Source organism: Opisthocomus hoazin, chromosome 9 (genome assembly GCF_030867145.1).
Source record: "Opisthocomus hoazin isolate bOpiHoa1 chromosome 9, bOpiHoa1.hap1, whole genome shotgun sequence".
NCBI classification, from domain to species: domain Eukaryota; kingdom Metazoa; phylum Chordata; class Aves; order Opisthocomiformes; family Opisthocomidae; genus Opisthocomus; species Opisthocomus hoazin.
Genome location: NC_134422.1, coordinates 30269273 through 30296976, shown reverse-complemented (window position 1 = coordinate 30296976; position 27704 = coordinate 30269273). Strand labels below are relative to the sequence as shown.

The window sequence follows — 27704 nt, the reverse complement described above, 5'->3', positions numbered from 1 at the left end:
CATGTTTATGGTCAACTCATTTCATCACCTTGGTTACAATATTTTGTTGCCTAGTACCGAACTTGGCAAAACTGGAACTCATTTAAAAAAAGGAGGGGGGGCGGTGTGGCAGAATACAACTTTTTAGTTGTTTAGTTATGTATAGTGTAATGTTTCTGCCTTTTAAGGCTGACTGGATCCATTAATCATTCTACACTCGTTTTAGTTATGTTATTTTGCTGGAAATAACTAAGTAAGATGATGGCTTAGTTGAGGCATCTTGGCAGACACAAGATTTCAATACAAGTGTATATGGGGGAATCAATCACTTCAATAACACAGAAAGGATTTTTTAATTCAGTGTCGGACAAGTGAAAACATGGTTTTAGATGGAATCTTATGGATAGGAGTGGAGATCTGTAAGCAGCAGTCACAAAATTTTGCACCCACAGTATTTCTGTGGAGGACATTTACATGCTTGAAGGCTCAGGCATGTGCCCAAATTATTGCATGTTAGCAGAGCTGCATTGTTTAAAAATATGGCAAACACTTCAAAACATGTTATCTTAGGTTAAAATAGTTTACTTTTATGGTGGTTTATAGCAAGCTTAGTGAGTTACTGTGGCTCAGCTAACCCTTCATAACTTGTTGAAACCGAGTAAGCTTGGTTACACAGCCGAGGTACTGACATTTCTTTTCCAGAATGGCTCATGTAAAACCGAAGCTCTGGTTAGCAGAGAGGCAGCTATAGAGCCTGTCTTACAATGCCATTTAACTTGTCCTTGGAATGTTCCTGAATATTTTTGCAAGGATAGAGCATAATATTCTATCTTTTGGACTGTCATTCAAAGAGAGCAGAACTTAGGCTTGTGTTGCCAAGTTTTTATTGTCTTTCAACTCTTTATGTATTTATGAACTTTGGGTTGCATCTTGATTCAAGCTCAGGTAAGGAATTGAGAGATACCCCTTTCCCTCAGTCTCCTGTTCCCCCCTAGTAACCTACTCCTCATATGTGCATGAACACTGAGCAGGGCTGACAAACTTCCTTTCCCCTTTAAAAAATTACTCTCTCTCCTGGTCTAAGCATCAGATGTTTTTCTCTTTGCTCATGTCTATGCTCATCTATTGAGTTTCCATAAACTGTCCCATATGCCTTTCAGTGCTTTGCTTTCTACTTTTCCTTTGATTTGCTATGTTTTTCCACTTCCGCTGGCCTAATGTATGTCCAGGCTATACCTATGGAAAACAGTAACAAAAATTGACAAAGGTGAACAACAACTATTTCCTCAAGAGAGTCTCAAATTTCTTCCAACAATTGGGTTCAGATTGTAAAGAGAGAGTGTGACAAAAGAAAATAAAGGCTGGTAGAACTAGCTGTCAGGAAACTTGTCTAGATTTTTAGTTTGTTGTATATGTGTTTCATAAGCCTAATTTATCCTTAAATTGTTGTTTTGGTAATATTCTTCAAAGTATCTAAGTGTTGACTGACTGACAGCGGTTGAGGGCTGGGGTTTGGGCCATGCAGAGAGTACTTTTCCCAAATGTCCACAAAGATGGACTGCTAGATCTAGCCTGGATTCTAACAAGCACCACAGCTTTCAAGACGGTCTGCGTACATGTGTAGATTTTAGAGCACTCCACATTCAGAGTAAGCTTGGGAAACGAGATCTTTTCAACTTAATAGCAGAAAGGATGTTCCATAACACCTGGCATTACATTAAAACCTTTTAATTGCTAAGAAGTGTAAAATTCTCTTAAAAGACTTTTTCTGAAGTCTGGTGCTGGCCACTGTCCAATATCAGATACCAGACTTATAATAGATCTGTTCTTCTATGGTATTTCATTTTTTTTCCCTTTAACATCAATTCAGTTGTAATAAGGGTTTTGAAAGTAAAAGAAAATAATTCCTGATCTGTGTAAAAGGCAAGGATAATCTCTTCTCAAAACAGAGCTGCTTCTTTTCTTTGGTCTGCTTTACTGAGACTGCTTGCTGGGGTTAGCAGATTGCTATTACACATTTATTTTCTCTTTTATAAGCATTTTTCTCACTTTAAAATGAAAAATACATTTTTAAAAAAATAATAGCGATCTTTTATTTACTTTGGAATGGCACTGGCATTAAATGCAAGCCAAAGAACAATTATTTTTTAGGAGTCCTGTCTTACGAGAAGGCAATCTTCTTATGGACATTCTGCTCACTTCCTTATTATCTAAAACTGAGATTTCTTTTTTTGGGTTTACTCAACGTTTTGTAAATTTTATAATAAGAGTTTTACCTGAGATAACAATAAAAACAACCTCAATACATGGGATATGAGCTTAGTCCCCAAACTTAAGGGATAGTCTAAAGGTTGTTCTTTTTATTTTTCATTCTCTTGCCAGAACTACCTTCTTAAGATTAGAAAATTGCAACATCATTTTAATTGCTTAACCACTTTGTAACCAAGGTGATGGAATTAGTTAATCATAAAGCACAAACAATGCTGCTATGTCCCTTGTACAGCCCTGCCCATCTGGACATTAGGTCTGGGAACAGAGGGTTTAGTCCCTAGGTAATCATTAATGTTAAACAATAATGGTGAAGAGGGATTTTTAATAGAAATAGCGTTACCAAATAGTTGCAGGTGTATTTGTGGTACCTATCTATTGTGTGAATTAATTGAAGCAAAAAGTCATACATCTCCCCCCAAAGAAGTTAGTTTTAATTAAAACCAGCAGGTGCCTAGAACTGGTCAAGACGACCCGTGCCGCAGGGACAAGAGCCAGAAGAGGACTGAGTTTGCGCAGAAACTGTGATGAAGAGGATAAGCCTTCATCTTAGGACCCCCGACGACCACCACTAGGAGGCACTGCGCAAGCGTGGGTGGGAGGAGTGTATGAAAATGGACTGATTTGACTATGAAAGGAAGGGCTTATGTAATCAGATGAATATGTATATTTTGATCTATATGGACTGCACAGAAGGGGTATGGGGTATGCACGTTCGGTGGAATTATCCCCCGTGCATCCGACGTCGCAATAAAGAATGCCTGCCTTTTAACACTACATTGGTGTTACGAGGTCTGTTCCCGGATTTTCGGTGACAACTTCAACAATCAAAAAGCTTAGCAGTTGTGTTATAACAGAAACACCATTGGATAGTGACCAAGGAAGAAGTTTAAAATTCCTTTTAAAACTGAGAGGGTTATAAAAAGCATTTTTTAAATGCATGGACTAAGAATTTTCTCCTAAAAATATTATTGTACTTTCATGTAATCAAGTCTTTCATTTTTAAAAGGTTACTTGAAGTACTTCGCAGTTTGAATCTTTTTGCCTATCTTATTAGAACCAAATAATCTCTAAGTCTTTTTTTGACTATTATTTGAAGGCTGTGCTGCTGTTTTCATGGGCTTATGTTTTCAGAGTTTGCAGTTTTTACACTTCTTTTTTTGCACCAAAATTGCTCTCAATAATACATTTCAATATACATGTACTTTGGAGGATACAAAGTTTTTGATTATAATAGTGCTGAGCAAAATTCTGAGATACGCTGATCCCAGAGCATTTTATTATTGCTGTTACAGCTGCTGTTGCTGTTCGCTTGCTGGCAGGTCCTCCAGAAGGACTAGCTGATGAGACAACTCTAAATGTGTCGTTTTAAACGGTATGGCTACAAAATTTATTCAAATTCAGTGTTTTCAGAAAGTTTCTGCATGATGGGTTACTAATGTTCTTACATTTCAAATCCATAATCTGGCACTGCTCCAATTGTTTTGAATCTGTCTATTAGCTTACATTAATAGTTTTTAAGACTTTTTGTGCTAAAGAAAATGCAAAGAAATTAAATCAGCAGTTGAGAGGTTTGCATGCTGTGGCTCTAACACTGCAAGAAATTTTTCTTTACTGGACCAAGCCTAAGCGAGCTGTACCTAAGCCAACAAATGAATGTGGTCTCGGTGTCCAGACAGCCCTCTCGTGGAGCACAGTAAAATTTGCGTGAGTTAAAGCGAAGGGGAAAACTCGTCTTCGGATCCTTTTTCCCATTTGTACCCAGAAAGAGCTTTCTCATCATAAAATGCTGAATAGTGCCATGTTCACCGTCATTTACGTTTTCTGTTAATGACTGTTTAGCCAGTTCATCTCTCTGAAATAACTACGCCTGTTTTTTTAGGGACGTGACACAAAGAAAAGGACTAGGTCAGGAAGTAGGTTGGGGGTTGCCTGTAGGTGACTTCTAGTGAATTGCAGGATATTCTTTGACCTTCATGTTGTGCATGGAATTTTTTTTAGCCTCAAAAACAACAGCCTCTTAGAATTTCTCAATTTTATTTGCCATTGTTTCATATTTATTTTCAAAAATAACACAGATTTTAAAATTGTCCGATTGATACAGTCAGATCAACCCTTAAGAATTAGCAAAGTTTTCAAGTATAATTGTTCATTACCAAATTACTTGGAAATATACATTAATTTCTGACATATACGTGCTGGAAAATGCAGTGGAAAGTCATACGGTGATTCCATTTCCTCATGCTGAAGGAAGCTTTACAACCTGAGAGCCTTCAGCTATGAAGGGAACACAGTAACCAATAGGTTCCTGTATTAACCACAGCCAGATAACATGACTGAGATGCACTTAACACTCAGAACAGAATTACTCTTACCTGCATGGCAAAATGTTTTGCTTAGCATGTTTTAAACCATCCTTTTTTATTATTATCCATAAGGTACAAAAAGAATGTGGATTTTTTAAATCAGATGCTGATGTGAGTCTTGAAATATTTTAAATAAGTATGGTAGATGACTATTACTCCCTTCTAGCCTACGTCACATTCTGTCATAGTAGCAACTCCAAGGCATTTTTGCAAAAGTAAATATTAATTCCCATTACTCAAGCAGGGAGTAATGTTTTTCTCATACAAAGAGATCATTTTCTCAAAGCTTCTTGGAGGGGTATTAATTCTGTTTTTCAAGAATTTTCAAGCTCCCAAAAGTTGAGAAGCTGCCTTGACCCCTTGGAATATTCTGAATTAAATGTTTATATCCATCAATTTCAATGGAAGTGTTCTGGCTTTAAATAGATGCAGATGAATAAAAGATGATCCTGAATGTAAAATACCTCTGCAGCTTCCTTGTCTCTAGTGTAATTTATGGGAGTTAGGGAGATCCAAATATATATACTATTATGTTGAGTCACTGGATGTTCTGCAGTCAATTTAAGGTGGGATCAAAATGTATTCCCAAGGTAGTTAAGTAAGCAGTATTTTCCTCTGGACTGGCTGTTCTAAATCATGTTAAATTTTTTTAATGTTCCCACAATAAACCACATATTTTCTTACAGCTGAGAGCAAGCAGACTCCCTACCTTGCTTTACCTTGGGAATAATTTAGAGAAAGATTTCTTTATCCTCTTTAGGAAAAAAAAGCAGGAAGTTAAACAAGAGAAGTTCTGGTTTTTTTCCAAGGACAAAACTTAATTTTAAGCTTGGAATGCTGATAAGCAAAAACATCAGCTTTTGAAAGAAACCTTTCTCATAGTTTGAAAATATAGCAACTTTTTCACAGAAATATTTGAAAAGAGAGAGAAAAGAACTTTTGAACAAAGAGCCTTTTACTTGATTTGTGTTTCTTCAGCATTTCACATAGTATTACTGGAACTGCAGTAGTTCTTTGCATCAGAGTCTAGTCTCTCTCTTGTCTGGTCCATCAGTGAAACCAGAAGTCTCTTCCACGTTGTTGGATGTTCTATGTTTCTCACACTAAAGTAATCACGGTTCAGTTTCTGGTTTGTACCCAAGCTACATACAATGAGCGTAGTTCCCCTTTGGCTCGTTTCTCATGTTGAAACGGAGAAGTGGCCGTTTCCTTCTCCACAAGCTCCCTTCTCTTTCTTTTGAAAAGAATGGAGGCTACTTGTCTTGAAAAGTAGCTACTTAAATAGCCTTTACAGAAAATGCTGCAATTCTGGTCTCTACGTTCATGTAAATTCCATATTCAAGTTCATGCTAAATGCTGAATTTGGGGCACATAGTCTTCCCCCCCAAAAAAATTAAAAAAAAGTTGCAAAGTAAGAAGGATTTAAAATTAACCTTTGTGTGTCTTGATACAGCTTAAGCAGTAGACGTAGAATGGACCCCCTAGAACTGGGGGGTTTAGCTGCCTTTTTGCTTAGACTGATTTCCTATGCTTCCTTCCCTGAGCTCACTTTCAATTTATTAAAGGTAGTGCTAGTTTTGCTTTAATTGAAGGTAGTGGAAGAGTTAATATTGACTTAATAGACTGAGCCCTTAACTAGCAAAGCATGTTTCAGAGCTTCTAATAATTTGCTTTGCCTATATCACAAGAAGCAGGTTTATTGGCATTTATCAGCCCCCATCTCATTAGAGAGGCTGAGGGCTGGGTAGGGTTTAGAAGCAAAACTATGTTCTCTCCAGAGAGACCGGAGGAGACAGCAAATGCAGAGCAGTAGGCAGAAGCTTGCATTAGTTCTCTTGCATACATTTCTATGGACAAATAACTTACACCCCCACGGAGTCAAGGTTGCCTGGCACCTTTCGCAAAATATGTTTACATCCACTAAGCAGAAAAGCAGTCTGACAAATGTAGCTGACTATAAAAAGCAACTTTAAAAATACAAACTAGTATGTGCTGAAATCACTGACTACAGCTTCTCAGAACATTGATAGTTGACCAAGTTTGATTTGGATGTGATTTGCACCAGCTTTGCACTGATGTTCAGGTGCATAGGTGTTTCTCTTACCGAAGATTTTGAGTAGTAATGCTGCAAAGCAACAGCCTTGCTAGATCACCCATGAGTCCTGTATAGGCAACCTGCCTATTAGCATGCAGGGAGCTTAATTTTGTATCGACCCTCAGCTTTGCTCTGTGTCTTTTGCAGGGGATTAGAACACCTTTTCAATTTCCCTGTTTGTGGTTTGGTAGTGTTTAAGACCAGCTGTGTCACAGTGAGCACAGGAGCTCAGAGCAATAGGCTAGCTGCAGAATAGTGAGGGACTGGAACTTGTCATCCTCTCCTCCCTGCAGATCTGCGTGTTTAGTGTGTTGTTATTCATCAGGAGAGGCTTCAACAATTTAGCTGTGAATTGTTAATAAGTTACTGCAGAATGTGAAACTTAAATACCTTTTGGGTCACTGAGTCATGTCCATTGTATGTAACACCATAATATAATCCTATTTGAACTGTGGATTTGGGGTCTTTTGATTAAAAGACCTGTTACATAAAAGATGGATGACTGAATCTCCAGAGTTTAAATGGAAAATCATAGAATCATTAAGGTTGGAAAAGACCTCTAAGATCATCAAGTCCAACCATCAAACCAACACCACCATGCCTACTAAACCATGTCCCAATGTGCCACATCTACACTTTTTTTCAACACCTCCAGGGATGGTGACTCCACCACCTCCCTGGGCAGCCTGTTCCAATGCCTGAGCACTCTTTCAGTAAAGAAATTTTTCCTAATATCCAATCTAAACTTCCCCTGTTGCAACTTGAGGCCATTTCTTCTCGTTCTATCGCTAGTTACCTGGGAGAAGAGCCCAACACTCACCTCACTACAGCCTCCTTTCAGGTAGTTGTAGAGAGCAACATGATCCCTCCTCAGCCTCCTCTTCTCCAGACTAAACAACCCAGTTCCCTCAGCTGCTCCTCTTGACTTGTTCTCCAGACCCTTCACCAGCCTCACTGCCCTTCTCTGGACACGTTCCAGCACCTCAGTGTCCTTCTTGTAGTGAGGGACCCAAAGCTGAACACAGTGCTCCAGGTGTGGCCTCACCAGTGCCGAGTACAGTGGCACGATCACCTCCCTACTCCTGCTGGCCACACTATATCTGATACAAGCCAGGATGCCACTGGCCTTCTGGGCCACCTGGGCACACTACTGGCTCATGTTCAGCTGGATGTCAACCAGCATCCTCAAGTCCTTTTCTGCTGGGCAGCTTTCCAGCCATACTTCCCCAAGCCTGTAGCATTGCATGGGGTTGCTGTGACCAAAGTGCAGGACCTGGGACTTGGCCTTATTGAACCTCATATGACTGACCTCAGCCCATCAATCCAGTCTGCCCAGATCCATCCGCAGAGCCTTCCTACCCTTGAGCAGATCGACACTCCCCACCCAATTTGGTGTCATCTGCATGTTTACTGCGGGAGCACTCAACCCCCTCATCCAGATCATTGATAAAGCTATTAAACAAGACTGGCCCCAAAACTGAGCCCTGTGGAACACCACTTGTGACTGGCCACCAACTGGGTTTCACTCTGTTCACTGCAACTCTCTGGGCTCAGCCATCCAGCCAGTTTTTCACCCAGTGACAAGTACATCTGTCTAAGCCATGAGCAGCCAGCTTCTCTAGGAGAATGCTGTGGGAGACAGTGTCCAAGGCCTTACTGAAGTCCAGGTAGACAACATCCACAGCCTTTGCCTCATCCACTAGGCGAGTCACCTGGTCATAGAAGAAGATCAGGTTGTTCAGGCAGGACCTGCCTTTCATGAACCCATGCTGGCTGGGCCCTATAGTTCCCAGGATCCTGCTTCCAGCCCTTCTTGTAGATGGGTGTGACATCGGCAAGCATAAGCAAATAAGATCTCAGTTCTTTGAAAGAATAGGTGTAGGCAGCAATGCTGGTGACTTGGATCCCAAGTGGACGGAGACAGCTAAAATCCTGAAAAGGTGTGGCTCAGGTTCATCTCTGTGCTTTGGGTTTCTTTGAACCTAGGCTGGTTAGGCTTTGGGCTGGTTTTGAGACATGTGACTCAATCCACATGTTGTAAATTAGACGCATAACAGTAAATTCTGGCTTCCCTTTTGAGGGCTTCTCTCCTAAGACCTCTGTAAGTGACTCTAGTACCTGGTAATTTATGTGAGGTGAAAAAGTGCAAATTGGTTAATCCCTATAGCAGTACTAAAGATTGTGAAATACATAGTGAAATAACTATAGTTTGCATAGCCTTATTTTTGTTTCTGTAATCACTGTAGCTTTCTCCAAAATTATTTTTCCAAACACTGGCATTCCTTTGAATGGGAGGAGACAGCACTTTGGCTAAAATGGAAAAATACTGTTGTCAAGTTGGCTATTTAATGATTTGATGACTGTAATCTTTAGCACTCAGTGATGTACAAGGAGGTTTGTTGTTAAGACACCCTCTGAAAATTCCATGGATTTCAAGTGTTACCTGAGTGGCAGCTATAATCTCTTATTTTATTGTGACATGAATACAAAATTTGAATAGCTGTGGTCTGAAAGTTATGTAGAAAATAATTCTTACTTATTTGTGGAAAATGAGAAAACCCACAAGTATAAAAGCAAACTCTATGGAAAAAAAGGCTATTTCTAATATTATTTTTTCCAGGTATCATTCTTCATAATAAGAAATATAACCTTTTCTTTCCCTTTATTGTAAATTATTCTCCAATATTCATTATTTCATAGAATGTAACACCCTGCTCACTTTTTTTGCAGGAATTACATGAAGTGCTGCTTTTAAGGATCCTGCTCAAACTTGTATGTATATACATATATATATACTCATATACACACATACAATTCATTTATATGCTATATGATTCCTTTAGTCAGTGTGATTTGACTGACTAAAGTAATAGATGAAGGATTTTGCCTTCTGCAGAATTACTGAATTTCTTCAACCTATTATATATTAAAATCTTCAGATTTCTAATATCAGCATAGAGGATATGGACCTGAATAAATGATCCAGACCTCCCTTCAGCAGGTGGTCTGGTTTAAATGTGTCACTGGAGAATTTTGTCGTAGTTGCTGACTATGGTACATAGCAGGCAGTTAAGCCACAAGTAAACATTACAGCTTTACCGAAAGGATAGGCATGAATAGTCATTAGTTTCACAGGAAGGGAGGAAATGATCCTTTTCCTGATTTGTCAGGTAGTTAAACTCTGTCTTTTCAGAGTGGATTTTAATCGATGAGGTGTTGATTCAAACAGTGAGGACAAAGGAACAGTGAAGAATTCTTTTTTAAAAAGAGCAGAACTATAAACAGCTGAACCCTCAAAAGGTAAGTAATTTTTCTTGTGTTATTCATCTTAAATTAACCCTGAGAATAACTAAATATCTTTTGGTTGACCTAATTTGCGAATTTATGGTTGGCACAACTTAATTGAATTGGTGCACATTTAATTGAGCCTGGGGTGTTCGTTAGTGCTGAGATTAGCTGCACATACTAATAGGCAGTTTAGTAAGATCCGGTGGTCCCAGCAGTGGGAAATAATTATCAGAACTATCAATCAATTGTTGGTAATCCAGGTGAATTAAAGCTACTTTGGTTTTGTTTATTGCTTCATAATATGTGCTTTGGTTAATATTGGTAACGTATTTCTGAAGGCTTTTCCCCTATATCTTTTTTTCCATACATCCTCAGCCTTTGTTTGTTTTTTTTTATGTTTTGTTTTACAGGGTTAAATAAAAAATCAGAAGTGCTTTTAAAACTAATTTGCTTTACAGTAGACCTAGGTTATTCAGTGCTGGACAACCTATAATTTGTATGAAAATGCTCTCCTTGTTCTTTTTCTATCAGGTATAAAGTAGTGTTTCTCTGCTCTGCAAGTCCCCAAGTTCACAAATGCATGTCCCTCTTCAGTATAGCTCTGGCACATTGCCATACTTACTGTAGAGTAAAAACTCCAAGACTTTGTTAACTTACTCTGTTGAAAAAGCACAAATGACATGGCAAAATAAAATACAACTTCCAAGCAGAAAAATGAGAAGACATGAAAGCAAACAAGGTACTTTTTTTCTTTTTTCTCATTAAATTTCTTCCAAGCTTGTAACTTTCACAAAATTATCTGAAAAGATTACACTCATAAAATTATGTCAGTGGTTAATGGGTTGCATGAAGGTGCGTATTAAAAAGCCATGTAATTTAGGACTCGCCATTCCAGTTCTACTGTGTCTGAGCATAAAAGGAACTAAAACAAGGAAAGGTTTAAGGCCCAAGCTTACATTCTTCAGGGACTTAAGATTCCCACTGTGGTTAATCAAAGCTGTAAAGGAATAAAATTCTGCACTTAGCTCTGAACAGGAAACAAGCAGAACAAAATCCTTTGCCATTAAATGCAATTTTGTCTGTAAAATTCTGTTCTTTTTTCTCCCAGATATGTTACATGTACTGGTTATACTGTGCAGATTTGGTAATTGTGCAGCAGAGCAACAGTCACTTTCAGTTGAAAAGGAGCAAATGTAGGTAGGACAGATTTGTAGAAAAATTCTTTTAAATGCAGTAATCTGCTGTTCTTGGGAAAAAAAATCTCATTTTCTATGAAAACTTACCTCCACAAAATGTCTTCTGGGTCCTTAGCAGTTGTGATTTCATATTTGGTACAGTGCTAGGAGGGGTGAGGAAGGTTGCTGTGCGAGGTTTAACTTTCCCTTGCTTCTGAAGGATGAAGAAGCTGAACTATCATCCCCAGTAGTCCCAGGCCTGCTTTAGTTTATGGTGAAGGAAACAGCCGCTTAAAGACAATTCCTCACTACTGCAAAACTACTAGAATCCATTGCACTCCCCAGAATGCTCCCTGCACTGAGAAAGAGCATTTGGCAAATGTGTGATTCTACTTCATTTGCTGAGATTTTTTCTTTTACCGTAGATCATGTGTGAGGGTTATCTACCCAGTGATTTCCTCTTTTGTCCTACTGAAATAGTACTGAGCAAGCCCTTGAATTAACTGCCTTACAGTAACTGGATTTGGCAAAGTGCATAGACACACAGACTCAAGCTATTACAAGCAAAAAAACCCTCAGCAGATCTGCTGTTAAACGGTGCCTAAATTTACACTATCCCAATATTTACAAAAGACGAGAACGACTATTAAAAGAGCTTTAATCAATGAAAGTTCACCAATCAGTTACCCAGAGAAAACAGGAAACCTTTAAAATGGAAGAAGTAAACAAGTGAGGTGCCAAATCATGAGGTCCTTGTGTCTTTCCATGCTCTTTCCTGAGGCAACCTCCCTGTTTTTCTCCCCAATGTCATATATTCACAGGAATCATGCCCCCTGTCCTTTCCCCCTGGTTCAGGGACTCCATTTCCCACCATAGCATAATCTCTATTCTCTTTTAATTCATAGCTTTTTCTGCTGATGTACAAGCTATCAACATTTTAAGTTATATTGACAATACAGGAAGACCTGTCATGGAAGGAAGACAAAGCAGGTTAGTTTTGCTGCAAGGAGGGAAGGAGTTTTTGGTTCCTGTTAAGAGAATCTGTGATCTGTGGACCAGAAGAGTGGTGCTTAAAACGGGTGGCCTTGCTAACCAGATGCTGAAATTTCAGTTTTGCTGCTTCTCACTAAGCACTTCCCTCTTCTGTGTTTTTTTGTTTTGTTGGTTTGTTTCTTTCTTGCTTTCTTTCTAATTTTCACTGAAATCTGTAGAGTTGATATCTGGAAAATTTGGAATTGCCTAGATAGTGTTTTGCATTAATGACAGAGGAGTACCGCTGTTAGATTATTGCTTCCACTAGAAGATTTGATTTTTGGTAAGGGTAGACTGACAGATACTCAGCTGATTTAAAATGGTATGATGAGTGCAGTACCATCAGAGTCGGGGGAGGCTATGGTATATAGATACAAGTGGAATAATATTCCCATTTTACTGGCTGAGAAACTAAGCTTCATGGGGATCATCAGACCTGGCCACAAAAACTCACCAGGCACTTTATAGAAGCGGGAATCAAGCCATGTCTTCTAAAACCCAGTTCGAATTTCTGACAAGTGTTGCGCTGACTGACAGACAGAGGCACTAATTAGTGATGTTTTGAGGAGCTTACTTACCTCTTACATACAGAAGGAGATTAATCTACTAATCATAAATACAAAATGAATGTATCTCACTGTACAGTTACAAAATGATGCTTTCAGTGTGACTTTTTAAGCATCTTTCTGCTCATTCAGCATTATTTTCTATAAACCAGAGTGCTTACAAAGAAATACTGTTCAACGTCTTCTCTGCATAACAAAAAGCAGCCTACAACTGTAAGGTCCCTTTCCATTCATCAGCCACCACATCTGTTGCTTGCTTGGACACTGACCAAAATGATTCATTCACATGTCTAACATTTATTTTTGGTGAAATGCTGGGATTATACAGAAAGGCAATATTTCAAAATTGGGTCTAGAAAACCAAGGGAAGTTGGAAACAACTTCCTCAGCTGAAAACAAACACGGCGTTATATCATCCTGCAGCTTTATTAGAAGGAAGGCAGTAGCCAAGTGAAGCAGCTGGAATCACACTGAAGTCACTCTGAACTCTGCAGATCATTCTTCCTGCTGTAGAGCTCACATCGCTGATTTACAGTGTGCTTTGTTCCACAGAACAAGGTATGTCAAATATCTCTGTTGTATTTTAAACCTTTCTCTCCCTCCTTTCTAAATAATGTGTTTTGACAGCTACAACACTTGCAGGCCAATCCTCTAAGGTAGTGTAGCATATACTGGCTAAAAGAGCTTCTTGGAAGAAAGAATGCAGTATGTATTTCAAAGATTATTTTGAACTACCCCTACAGCAAGAAAAGATATGAAAGTAGGTGTAAATTTAATTTTTAATGACTTTTGAATGTGTGTATCCACACTTCAAGGAGTCTTTTATCCTGTCAGAGAACGGTGAGTGACCTTGACTTAAATCTGTCTCCCAACCCCCCCCGCCTCGCCTCCCCTTGCGTGATGGTTTTAATTTGTTTGGTTTGCTTAGGGATAGAATGTCTCCTGTAGCTATAGCAATTCCCAGTATTATTTGAAACAAGTACATCAGTTCTGATCTGAACAGATTCTAGAACAGAAAATGGAAACTTTTTTCAATTTAAGAACCAGATTAACAAAGTAATTTAATTCTGAAGAATTACAGTCACACAGAATTAAAAAGGGCTTCTGTGATCTGAGCTGGCAGTTGTGTGTGTTTTCCCTGACCGTCGTGGAATAAGGTAGGGTGTGGATCTAGCTGTCATGAAGTACATGGGAGCGTATTTCCTAGGAATTGACAAGAAGATTTGAAGCCTTATATGCTGCCACACAATGAGACAGGGCTTGATTCCACCTCCTATTCAGACTTAGTGATAACCCTGTCGTCACCTGTAGCACTTCTAAATGTAATCTTGCAAAGCCAAACAATATCCCAGAGCTGTTTTTGTAGATTTAGAGAAGATGTATAGGTTGTCTGTGAATTAAAACACATTTGCTTTCTAGCTGGATAAAATTGTATTACTGAATCATTTTAAGTATTTATTAATTCACAGCTAAGGAGAAAAGAGTGAGTGAGGGTATGTCAGGGTAAAGGAATCTTTTAGACCAGGTTTGTAGAAATTGATTCAGGGTTAACTTGCTTATGACAGCTTACTTCCAATAGCATCATATTATGTTTTGGCTCAGCTGAACTAGGAAATGCAAACACTTCGATAACCCAATTTACTTTTGTTAAATGTCACCACAGCTTCTGCCCGAACTTAAAACATTGTCAGCCACTTGTGCCAGGCAGGCAGGATAGAGGTCCTACCAAGTTTACTTTAATCCTAGGGATTTTATATGTGCTATGAGTGATACTAAGAGTCCACTTCTGTTGCACTTAGAATCTGTTTCAGTGCAGTGTAGTGGAACTTACTTGACTGTGGAGAATGAATTTATGGTTTGGATTCTCTAATTGCCTTTGTGGAGAGGGATCATAAGTCAGGGAAACTATGTGTAAGGATTCTTAGGCAGGATCTGACCATAGATTTTTACTGTACTGGTGAGGGCAAAGGAAAACTATTGATGACCATAATGCAATTTGTATGTGATATACATTATAAATTCCTCCTCTTCATTTTAAGAATTTCCTTGTCTGCTGACAACCTAATGAGCAACTTACAAAATGCTGTTAGATTTGTGTTTATTTCTGATAGATTGATTCAAGAGGAAAATCTACATCTGTTTCCTAATAAAGCCAGTTGCCTTGAAGAATTTTTTTCTCCTTATGTTTTTTAAAAGCCACTTGAAGTTCATCATCTGTTCTTAGGTATTAATTTTTTATTAATAACTCTGCTGTTCCAAGCACTAAGCAGCAAGTTTTGCAGAGGACTGTAGTCTGTTTAATGGTCTGGTTATTTGCTTATTTATTAATTTTGTCTTATGGAATGTGCCAACAGTTCAGCTGTCTCTCTTACTGTGGTGGCTGGTTGTCTGGGTAATTTTCACTCATTATTTCTGATAATGGTTTGATTTGTGTTCATTCAGTCTGCAGTTAACAGTTTCACAACAGTGCAGGGCTCTGTTGTTGCTGGCTTTGCAAAAGAGAGCTGAGTGGGAAGAACAGTTTCTCATGGCCTGTTACCAGAAGAAGGGATGCTGTGTCTGGGGTGGGTGGTGTCCAAGAGACATCTGGTTTTAGAAGGGAAGATGCCATCATGCACAGATCAGCTCTCCCACACTTGCTTCTACTTTTCTAATGTGCTTGCGGCTCCTGAGACAAAAAGAAGTATTTTGTGTCCTCAAAAGAAGCATATAGTACTTCTGGGGAAGCTCAGTTAATTCTGTGCTCTTTGTATCTTCAGTATGTTTCAGAAGTTGAGGGACTGGAGACAGGAGAAAAAAGCCCTGTATCAGCCCATGGCTGTTCTTTTCCAGAGAGACTTTTTGCTGGCTTGTTGCATCTCCCTTATACCTGGCCCACTGTTTTACTGCATTACATTTCTTTAGATGAACTGAAGAGACCTGCTGCAGATACACCACTTTTTCGTTAGTTGTCTCAAAGGGAAGCTAAAAAATCCCATTGCCACAAGATGGATTTGTTTGCCAGGGTTATCTGCAAAGGCCAGCGCTCTCAAAGTCTCCAGCCCTTGGCAGGGACATTAGCTAGGGAAGAGTTTTTAGCCTTTTCCTACTTCTCTTTTGCAGCCCAGGCTCTCTTGTCCCCTTTTGATACTTCTCGAAGGATGTATTTCAAGAATCACAAGACACAAGTATGAAGAACCATCACCTTTTCCCTATATCCACAGAAGATATTTGCCTCTTCATTCTTTTGGCAAGGTCTGAATTTGGCCTCCAACTCTACCTTTGAAACTACTGTTTGGCTTTGGGCAAGATACTTCTGTTCCTTTCCCTACTCTTCTTGTGTCTGTTTATTCTGTGTAATTATAAACAAGGCAGGAATTATCTCTCATTATGTGTTTATAGTGCCTAGATCCAGTGAGGCTTTGATCTCAAAGGCTAGGGCCTTTAGGTACTTTCCCAACATAACATACTTGCCTCTTTCAGCAAGTCGAAGCCTGGCACAGAAGTTTTGTTCTCTTTCGAAGCCTTCTAGGTGAGAAAGTGGTGAGTACTAAGTCCTGTTCCATCAGTGTAATATCACTTTCTACAGTCCAATTTCTTTTTTCCTGGCGATCCTCATTTAATGAACTCAGTCCCACATCATTTTAGTGAGATGTTTCAGAAATGTTGAGAACTGTTGTCCTTTTAAGAGAACTGAGTAACGTGTTGTCGAGGCCCTAAACTCTTAATTGAGGGTGTTGCACCATATCTGGTGGAGTCAAATTCAAAATGATTTGCAAAACTAATATGGGAAGCCTGTAAAACCAGTATTTCCAAGTTCATAGTTTAACACCTTGATCATAGATGCCATCTATTCTTATCAGTGCTAGGGGGTGTTCCCAATGCCGTGTAAGGGACATGATAGAGAAATATCCAACCCTCCTGAAATTGTATGAACAATATGAATTCTTCAGGTTTGCAGGAATACAGGCAGTGCTTATTTTAGACTTGATTTTAATAAAAGGGTTACCTTTGTATAAGTTGGAATATTAGAGTAACACTGATACCAGAGTAGACACCCTTAATCTACTGGACACAGTGATCCTAGTATATTAACAGTGAAGACAAAATAAAGTCTGTTATCAGCTGGAATGTTTATATACTAGCCATATTTTGGAACTGGATGTTCTGATATGCCCATGCAAATGTGTCAAGAGTAATAAAACCATAGCAATATTACAGTCATGCTAGAATAAACTGCTGATGTAGATTTAATGAGCAGTAGAATAAACCTAGAAGAATAGAGGTCAATTCAGAGGGCAGTATATAACCAATCATACTGCTAGAAGTGACTGGGAAATTAGTATGTGAAATAGAACAGGATGTAAGAAAGCACGTTTGAGGAATGAGTTGTGTTGCTAATTTTCTCTGGGGATAGCTCTTAACTCTTCTTGTTAAAAGGACTGTAAGTATAACAGGTTGTAAGCTATTTTTTATCTGTTATTTGAAAAGATTTTCTGTCTTGCTGGAGATGGTTATTTTTTTTTCCCATAATGACCTGTTGTTACCCTGCAGTAACTTTAGAATGGCTGTTGTCTAACATATGTTTAATTGGCCTTAATCAGTCTGCTGAGACAACAATTGATAGTCTGAAAGAAATCTCTGCATTCTCTCTTTATTCTCTGCTCTCACTTTGCTACTTCCTGTTAGGAGGGAGTTGTGGTTAAAGCAGGCACTTGCTAAAGGAGTGCAACCATTTAAAAAACATGCTCAGAGCATGATCATGTAATGATCCCATGAATGTTAGTCAAAATCTTTTTTCATTACAAGTATATGACACAGTTGCAAAGTAAAACTTCCATATAATTTTTGCATGAAAAACTTAAAAAGCCATGCTTGATTAGAAATACAAGCATCCATTATCTTATCAATCCAGTCTCTGTGAAGCTGATGTGATTTAAACATTTTAAATCGGGTATCTCCATTATTCTAGGTATGTAGTTATTATGGTGGCTTGTAGCCAAAGAAAATACTGCTGGCATTTGTGGAGGAGTAGAAAACATGTGAAACTTTCCTGGAACAATACTTCATTAGTGTGCATATCTTACACACTGAGGACACAGCCAATACGATACATGGTGTACCTGCTGGGCTTTTGTCATCTGAGAGGTGTGCCAAATGGCTCTGAGGTATGTCCTTGGCCTGTAGAGACAGGTTAACGTGCATGACAAGCAAATGGTGGAGATCCAGGTTCCTCTTCTCTCCAGTGCAGAGAAAACAAACCAGAATCTGCGAGTGCTGCAAGGTGCTGGCTCCCTCCAACACGGTGGTCATGACGGCATAGTAGAGAGCCTCTCCTCAGGAAGGGGAAGGTCTCCCAGAGGTGAAGCTGTGGATTCTCCGCTCCATCATGAGTGAGGGCACAGTGTTACATTTAGGAAAGGAGGGTAGGTCTGTCGTTGAAGCGCTAGGCAGGGACTTTAGGTTTAGCACCCGGTTTAATCAGAGACTTCCTGTAGGTCATTCTCAGCCTTCTTGTCTGTAAACCAGACTGATCATACTTCTCACTTGAGTCCACTTTCACTAAAGGCTGTGAAAACTGAGGTGTTATAGCTGGTTATGTAAGTATTTCAGCAGTGCTGACACATACAATATAAGACCATATTTTAAATCTCAAGTGGCACTGCTTACTTAAACTTCTGTTTTTACCTACTTGTAAGAATGCTTAGATTTTTTTGTTTTGTTTTTCAGAATGGGGCAACTTTTAAGTGTTTCACAGATACCATCCGTCATTTTCTTGACTCTGCTGTAGTATGTTTGTGGTCACATGATAGACTTGCAGTGGTTATGGCAACTCCTTACATTTAAAAGGAATATTAAAAAGGTCTACTGTAAGCTGTATAAATGGAAGGGAATAAGAGCAGGAGAAAGCACTAATTACACAGCTATCAAGTGGGCTCCCCTCATCTCCCAGTGCATACCCTGAGGACACTGGAGTTTCTTTGTCTGCTTTGGGGATAGAAGTCTTGGTGCTTGGGGTCAGCATGAAAATAAATCACGTTTGATGATACGCAGTTGCTGGTAGCAGACATTTATGAGTTACCTGATTGTGGAAATGGTACGCTGCTCAACTGCAGCAGTTGTCTGGATGTTTTGTTATATTCAGTCAAGACCTGCTGTAGATACTTTTCCTATTACAGCAGCATTATCTAGTTATAAAGTTGGGTTTTCCATTTGTTGTTTAACATTTGGGTGGCGGCAAAACTGCTGGTCTGAAATCATTGCTTTACCAATACTGAGTCTGCTCTGTAAGGATTTGTTAATCCCACCATAACACTCACTGTGTAAAATGTTATGAAGTTATTATCTGGTCAGATGACTTCAATACCACAGATTAAGTGGTGTGTTATGACTAATATGGTCATGTTTGGCCTTGCTCAAAAAGACAGTTGTTTTTGGCATAAACTTTAGGAGATGCCTAGCTAGCACATTGTGTATACATGTCTAAAACTGCTTCACTGAGAGACATAATGGAGAATGATGGTTATTTGCATTCTTCTCTTGTCTGCTAGAGCAAATACATCTATATCATAGCTTGAAAAGGTTTCCAGTCACGTATCATATCTATTATGACCCATTCTAGTTGTTGAATTCAGGACAGCTTACAAAATCATTTTGTTACCGTACGTCTAATGACCATTAAAACTGTAGTCAGGAGATAGGCATCTGTGTATGCGTCTATGAAAGAGAAAACATACACACAGGCCTTGATTCTACTTTTGTATATACTAGCTAAAAGTGCTCATTTCCCAGGAGCTTTGTCTGCAGGGGCAGCTTTGGGCTTAAATTATAGCATAGCTATGATTTAATTTTGTAATGTGGGTGTATCAGGCACTTCCTGCTATAGGAGTGTTTCTGCATGGAGGCAAGTGGTCATCTTGGCTGTGTTCTTTTGAGGGAGAAATATGAGTCTATGACAGTTTGTAATCTCATCAGTATTCCTTGTGAGTTTCTTGGCTTCTTATGTCTTTGTAAAATACTTGCCAGAAATATGTATGTACCTCTAACAAACTTGCTCAGGCTTTTGTGCTTTGAACTTTGCACTACTTTTCACTACTGGGTGAATTCAATGTTTCTGTATTTGTAGCTAGATAAATTAAGAATTTAGCATCTCGAAAGTTCCAGGAAATTTTTTGGGGGGCTCTCAAATGAGAGCATGACAAGGAGGCTTTAGATGATCTTTTGAGAAACTAGTTATTCTCCAACATTTGACTCTGGTCTCAAATGACCAAAGTTGAAGTGAATCAATCAAATAAGCTTTCCTTTAGCCATAAATCATAGACATGGATAGTGATATGGTCAGAATTATTCATAAAGACATTAAAAGGAGGGTTTGTGTAATATATTCTCTCTATGAAGTTAACTGTTGAGACAGCCAATGCCGCAAACCATAATTTTCCTATTAAGTCAGGACCCATTATTGTGACCTCTGAAATCAATTTAGCTGACCATAGGCTGTGAGCACTGTTTATCACACTGAACAAATAGATTTTGGGACTACCACTCAAATATTTGTGTTAACTTTTAACTAACATAGACAATGAATAAGCTCTTCCCTTGGACCTCTCTGTAAATTTTGGAAGTAATGAGAACTAAATGTGAGAGAGAGGTTGTGTGGGCTATAGCCCAAACACGTGGCATAAACTACCAGTGTAATTAAGTTGGAGCCTAACTTACGTGGTACCCAGAGAACTTTGAACCTCCAGGAAGACTTTGCATCAAGTGAAGTGAGTGGAAATTGCATCTGTTTTGTTTGTTTTCTCCTATTTTAGACTGAAAACCCAATGTAATTTAATTCCATAGCCATTTCACTGACCTCAGGGCTGAGGCGTGGAGAGGTCAAACGACTTCCCCTGGTCAAAGAGCATGCATGTGGCATAGGCATGAATAGAGTCCAAAGTACTGGTCCCATGTCATAACCGTAAGGCCATTGTTAGTGTGACAAAAGCTGTCCTATATTAAGCAGATCCAGTCATTTGTCCAGATTGTCATTATGGCTCAACTTTACGGAATACTGTAATGGTGGCAGAGAAAACGAACTCTAGGTATTTGTAGTAAAAAGCTATGAATATGTCAATTGAGATCTGATTCTGTAATTCCCTGCTGAAATTCAGAGAAAGACAGTTCATGTAGCACATGAAGTCTTTTCCCCGCAGTTCTGTGGCTTTGTATTTTAGAAGTATTTCCTAACAGTCTCTATTTCTTGGTAATTCTGTTTTCTGTGCTAGGATCTAAAAGGTACTAGCACCAAGTACCAGCCTGTGATATTCCTATGAAGTCGTTTAGTAATTAACTCCTGTTTTACAGAAGGGGACAGGAAATGAAACCTCCTGGTCAAATGTTACGAAGCCTATTATTTGCTTAAAATTAAGCAACTATATTCATAATTAAGTAACTGAATCAAGGAGTCCCAGTTTTCAGAGTCGCTTGTGACCTCAGCAAACAGGAACAGACTCCAGTCAAACAACTGCTGAGTGTATGCTTTACTCAGGCTGTTTACTATTTAAAAAAAAAAAAAAAAAAAGACAGGATGAAGTCTAAACTTGGTTATATTCATCCATATGCAGCACAGCACTGTTCTGTAACCTGTGGCTGCCCCCAAGTCCTGTTGCCAGGCCTCTAACCACACTTTCCTGTTTATTGAAAAATATTTTCCTCCCTCTGGCTCCTTTTTGCCACCTGGGACCAGCAGGGACTGAGCCAGTGAACTGCACCAAACTTCCTTTACCCTTTCTAGCAGTTGGCTTGAAAGCCAAATGGAAACTGCTAGCAAAAAGTCTTGTTTTCTCTGCTGAGCCTCTGTTTGCAGACAGGTTCATGAGTGTCTTTCCAGCCTGGAAATTCGGCTGTTTGTCAAAGATCATACAGGAAATCAGTGACGGAATAAGGAATAGAATTAAATTTCTTCACAAGACCTAGACTTGAACTGCAAGACAGTTCTGACTCTGGACCATTTATTAATAAATAAAAACCAAACTCACGTATTTGAGAGAGAAGACAAAGAAACATCCCTGCTTGAATGATGATTAGTGGTTATCCCAGAAGAAAAAATCTGTGTCCTTATTGACGTAAACCAGCATAGCTCCACTGAAAATCCCCTACTGCTTATCTTTTTCAGGGCAGGGCTTAGCACTGTGAATCCTGTAATAGAAGTGTTTCATACATGTGGATGTCAGAGGTAAAAATTTCTGGGCTTTGCAAATGTAATTGCCATTCTTTGCTGAGCTCTAGCCATAGAGTCGAGTTGCAGCGTCTGTGCGCTGGGAGCAATGGTAAGCAATGTTCCTCCTGCTTTTTTCCCCCAACTGTTAAAGAATTACTGAATTGCAAGACTAGGAGTTAGAGATAAGGAAAAATACAAGCTTGGGAAAAGAATTGCATTCTAGAGATGTGCTCTTTCAATGGAGGAGTTTTAAACTACAGGAGGCTTGGTAAATATTTGGTATTTATTTAAGTATGTTTTCTTTCTCCTACTATACATAATCTTTGAAACTCTAAATATAAAATTAACATTGTTGGGCAGTAGGCAACTGGCTTTTTTAGCGCCATTAGGAAAAAAATTTTGGGGACTACACATATAGGGAGGAAATATTTGAATCCAAGTATTGTTGCGTTATGCTAGCTCTTGAGAAACATAAAAGCAAAATTGATTAGTAACTGGAATACATGATGTTAATCAACAGGAGTCTGAAAAATTTGATTTTTTTAAATTGCATAAATTTGATTTGAAGGTATAGTTCTGTATATAGGCAAAGACACTTAAAAATCCAGTTATTAACCTGACTGTCCTCTGATGCTGTCCAAATGCAATGTTGTTGCAGATGTCAGTGGTACTGCTCCTTGTTTATACTATTTCTCAGCAGCTGTTAAGCGATTTGAAAAAATGACTCAGTTGGGTGGTACTGGTATTAGATGCAGAATCTACCCCCAAGGGGCATGTAATTATATAAATGCAGCCCAATAAGTATCATTTTATTAGGACAGCAAACCAAGTAACATTCCTTTAGCCTGATGTAAATTACAAAGGGCAAATGTTATCATAGCCTCTTGACAGAACAGGCTGTATTGACTCTTATTACATATTTCTTTTTAACGAGATATAAAATTACAGAACTTTTTTCCCCCCCCTTGTCTATCCATCTACAAATGAGAAATCTAATCCTGCTAATGTGCGTGCACATGCGTAGCTTCACTTTACTTCCTTTCAAAGTAAGTGAACTGCTTGTTTGGAGGAAAGGTATGTACATGAATACAAGCTTGCAGATGTGGTTCTACAGGCAGTGTACTCTGTAGACCCTGCTCCTGTTGTCCTTAGCATGCTAAATTTAGTGGAATTACAGGAATGCAGGGCCGGGTTCCAAAAACGTGGGCTGAATTTCAGTTTCTCAATGGAGCTAGCACTCAGAAGTGTACCGGTGAGCTCATCCATAATACAGCTAATGGGCTGGTTGTATCCTGCTCTCAGGGACAGGTTTTTAGTGCAGCTGAGTTCAGGCAGACAATATAGCTTTAAATGATAACACAATTTAGGAGAATATTTGTTTTGACCATGGCACATACTTTTGTCAGACTGTGGACGTCTGTGCTGTGCTGCAGCTTTGTCTGTACTGTGGAATGAACACGTAACTTCTGAGTGCTTTTTCCTGTTCACGCTCTGTTTGCTATCTGTTTTCCCATTCAGTTCTTTTTCTGTTTTTTACTTTTGGCTTACGTTTTCCTTTTCCCCCTCCCTTCTCTCCCTCCTACACTCTTCGTTTGGAGTTTTAGAAGAAAATTCCTGTGTGAAAAATCATGTTGTACTTGTAAATTCCAGAAGCTTTTGCAACAGAAGAAAACTGAGACCGTCATTCTGTCTCAAAAAAAGAAAAAAGGAGACACACGTATTTTCCTCTATAGCTCTTACTGTGTGTCTTATTTTCCTGGGAAGCTTTATTTTCTTTCATCTGTTACCTGTTTCTCAGCTCACTAGTGGAAGAATACCACAGTTGTATGTATTGTCTCTGAAATATGTTCTGTGTACTTTCTGCTTTACATCCTTTGCTGCTTTGAGGAAATCTAATAAAGTGAATGTGTCTGAAAATCAGCATTCCTTGGTACAAAGATAGATACATGATAGAGAGGAATCAACCCGTGAACTTTCAGTTGCTGGAGAAATCATTGACTATGATTTTGTTAACTATAATTTGAGGGGGCTGGAGGGAGGGGTGGTAATTTTATAAAATATGGCTTCCTGGCATTTTAACTGCACTTTTTTTGCCTACGTAGATGCCTGGTGCTTCTCTGATTTCTGACAGATGTAATGCATAAAACTTGCTTCAAATAGGAACAGAGCAGTAAAATATGAAACCCAACTAGAAAAGAATAGAAAAATCACACTTTAATAAAACTTTGCAGCTGGTCTCTGAGAAATTTATCAGTAATGCTGTGCTCAGTGCTCTCTAATAAGAAATAAATGCAAGGAAAACAGTTCCTGAAGATTTGAAGTGTTGTTCTTGACTTGAGCATTTCTTGAAATACCTGTGACCAAAACACTCCACAAGCTTTCTGCTAGCAACTGACAGCTAAAAAGTGATAGATAGGTGAATGTTTGGGGGGTTTTTATGACCAAGAAGTTAAAGGAATTGCAGGTTACTGTTTGCAGTGCAGTAAAAGACTTCTCCTTTGACTGTTCCATTTCTTTTCCTCCCCAGAAAGCAACTGTGCAACATGACATTTGAAGATTTTGAGAACTACTCTTATTTCTACGACCTGTCTGAGGAAGATGAATCACCCCAGTCCTCCCTCAGCATTGCCCATATGATTTCCCTTTCCTTTTACAGTGCGGCGTTTCTGCTGGGAGTGCCAGGTAATGCCATCGTCATCTGGTTTATGGGCTTCAAGTGGGATAAATCTGTTTCTACACTCTGGTTCCTCAACCTGGCCATTGCAGATTTCATTTTTGTTCTCTTCCTGCCCCTCTATATTACATATGTGGCAATGGGCTTCCACTGGCCTTTTGGGAAGTGGCTCTGCAAAATGAACTCATTCATTGCACTACTTAATATGTTTGCTAGTGTTTTCTTCTTGACATTCATCAGCCTTGACCGCTACATCCGCCTAGTCCACCCAGTCTTCTCCTACAAGTATCGGACTGTAAGGAACACCCTCATTCTTAGTGGGATCATTTGGATGTCAGCTGCAATTATTGGTGGCCCTGCCTTATACTTTAGAGACACAGCTACAGTTCTCAACAATGTCACCATTTGCTACAACAACTTTCATGTGCATGACAGAGAACTTATTTTGCTGACACATCACATTCTCATTTGGGTGAGGCTTGCATTTGGTTACCTCTTTCCTCTATTGACCATGGTCATTTGCTACTCATTGCTGATTGTCAAAGTGAAGAGGAGAACTGTACTGACTTCCAGCAGGCTTTTCTGGACCATCATTGCTGTAGTTGTAGCTTTTTTTGTTTGCTGGACACCATATCACATATTCAGCATTGTGGAACTGTCTGCTCACCACGATGAAAACTTGCATGACTTACTGCAGGACGGCATCCCCCTCTCCACTGGCCTTGGTTTCATCAACAGTTGCCTCAATCCAATCCTCTACGTTCTGATCAGCAAAAAGTTCCAGGCCCAGGTCAAGACAACAGTCTCTGAGGTGCTAAAATTGGCACTGTGGGAGGTGAGCCGCTCGGGAACTGTCAGCGAGCAACTGTGGAGCTCGGACAACACCCATGCGCCTGTGCACTATTGTGAAACTGCTCAGTGACTGCTTGTGTCACCATCCCTCTCCAAAGTAGCTGACAGGAGATTTGGAGGTGTTCTTGACTTCACATCTGCCAGTCAGATGTGCATTTTTTCATATACAGTTTTATGTAAACAGCTGGCTTAATTGCACTTGCTGCTTTCCCTGAAAGGTTTTTAAAGGACACATCGTTTGGGTGTGGTGTACTTGCAATGCACACACACAGCCTGAACTGAAAGTTGGCAGCGTAAGTGGAATTGCTCTAACTGGGTTTTTGATCAGGAATGTTGTTGTAATCCTGTTGTTTTGTTGCAGCTCCATACCTCATTGATCAAAAGAGCACATAATAAAAATATTCCTCCTTCCCATCACTGGTAACACTCATGATCAAGGCATTCTCATCCGAGAGGTTGTGGCCATACATCAGTGGGTCACGAGTCTCCTGACTGTTTAGGTTTGCCTTAAGCAGGAATCACCTGGCTGCATCCCAGCTGAGTGAAGCTGTTGGATCTCCACTCTGCAGCTGAAGAATGAAGTGTTCAGAGAACACTGAATCACTGCCTTCTCTTGTCAAAGAAAGAAAAATACGGGAATAAAATCTGTTTTCTCCCAGTGCTCTTCATCTTATACTCAGAACTAAGACAGGGGATCCCGTGTTTCCTGGTCACTTATTCTTGTGCTTCTAGCACCAGTTGGGTGCACAATATTGAGCACATGTTTCATATAGGTATTGGGCTCATTTGGAATGTGCAAAGAATTAGTGAAAATGTTTCTTACGGAACCTGAGATTAAAGGGCCCTGCCACACTTGTTCTTTTTCTATGTTTAAACTTCCAGGCTCAAAGAGGTTTAGAACTATTGGTTGCTCTTTATTGCTCTGTCAAACGGAGGTAAAGAAATAATACAACATTTTGTTTGTCTTAATGCAAATCTTTAAAACAAGGGCGGAGTTAATTCAACAATATTCTGTTGCAAGGCTGTAGCCAAATTTCGACTTCTTTGCCAAATGAGAGGCAAGACAGTACATCCAGGAAATCGAGTCCATTTCTATAAGAAAGATGATGTACTCCCAGTTATGCTGTATTCTGTTCCAGCTTGTTGCTTGTTGTAGAATCACAGGTGCACCAATACAAATACATACGCTAAGTGGAGCAGACAATTTCTGATGCAATACCACTTAATTAAAAAGTTGAATGGGGGATAAAACTCCACTAAAAGCAAAAGCATAATGCTTTGGGTAAATTTGAACTGTATTTTTCCTTGTTATTGGCCCTGGTATATAGAATAAAACTGCCTTTCAGTCTACCTAGTTTCTATGGCCTGCCAACACTAATAAGTAGCATTTATACTGTAATTGAGACCTTATATGTAAATATGTTTGCTTTTGTATAAGATACGTGTATACATATGCATGCATGAGCACATCCAGTATTGGTAGCTGCACAAATAGAAACAGTCTGACTGTGGTCTGTAACTGTTTCTCTGGGCTCTGGTTTCAGAGTTTGGGGGAATCAGACAGGATCAGTGGAATTTCAGTGTATTTCACTTTGGGCTGGAAAGTTGGTAAGCAGCACTCTTTCCTTTGAGTCATTTGCTGCCTGGTACATAGTGACTCATAGTATCTTGGCACCATGCTGCTGAGTGTGCCCAAATCAAACATTTTGCAGTTTTTCTTTACGTGTTCCCTGACGTCTTTCTAGGAATGATATACTAGTACTACTGTCTTGACTGTACTCCAAGTGAAGTAATAAAATTTTGTTGTTTCCACAGACTGTGTTCATTTGCTTTTCTCAGCAGCAATATGCAGTGACTGTCCGTCCTTAGAACAGCTCCTTCCTGATTCTGGAAGATGAAAGCTAGCCCTGACCCTTTCTACTACAGGAACTAAGGTTTATGTCAGCTTTCTTCTTGCGTATCAGCTATGTGAGCATACATACTGCTATACACAGTAAAGAGATTGATTTTCAAACGGGGGAACACACATATGCTGTGTTGCATAAATTATGAGAAAGCCTCACCTGAAGTAGACAACAGAGATACAGAACAGAATTGAATAAGGCCAAAGTCAGCCCTGGTCTATGGAATTAAGTAGATTAACAATTTTGCAATGTAACAACTACCTCATTCACACCAAGATCAGTTACAGAATTGTCTGCAAATCATTTCTGCAAGAGTAGTGGAAG

At 39.3% G+C, this 27704-nt stretch overlaps 1 protein-coding gene across 4 annotated transcripts; it reads left to right on the top strand.

The window, feature by feature from the left end:
* Window positions 1-3582: 3582 nt before the first annotated feature.
* CMKLR2 (chemerin chemokine-like receptor 2) lies at window positions 3583-27282 on the top strand. Of its 4 annotated transcripts, XM_075430767.1 has the most exons (7): window positions 3583-3622; window positions 9439-9480; window positions 9902-10008; window positions 10528-10735; window positions 12077-12161; window positions 13193-13327; window positions 24478-27282. In XM_075430767.1, exon 7 carries the CDS (start codon window positions 24494-24496, stop codon window positions 25544-25546), a length of 1053 nt encoding a protein of 350 aa, XP_075286882.1. In that variant the 5' UTR covers window positions 3583-3622; window positions 9439-9480; window positions 9902-10008; window positions 10528-10735; window positions 12077-12161; window positions 13193-13327; window positions 24478-24493; the 3' UTR covers window positions 25547-27282. The 4 variants fall into 4 exon arrangements, with proteins under 4 accessions (XP_075286882.1, XP_075286885.1, XP_075286883.1 ...); XM_075430768.1 differs by lacking the exons at window positions 3583-3622; window positions 9439-9480; window positions 9902-10008; ... (1 more) ...; window positions 12077-12161; window positions 13193-13327 and adding exons at window positions 20402-20514; window positions 21906-22059; XM_075430770.1 differs by lacking the exons at window positions 3583-3622; window positions 9439-9480; window positions 9902-10008; ... (1 more) ...; window positions 12077-12161; window positions 13193-13327 and adding an exon at window positions 15946-16003.
* The last annotated feature ends 422 nt before the right edge of the window (window positions 27283-27704 follow it).

Bases quoted from the DNA above. Each gene is read 5' to 3' on its own strand.
- CMKLR2 (XM_075430767.1), top strand. From the start codon at position 24,494: ATGACATTTGAAGATTTTGAGAACTACTCTTATTTCTACGACCTGTCT.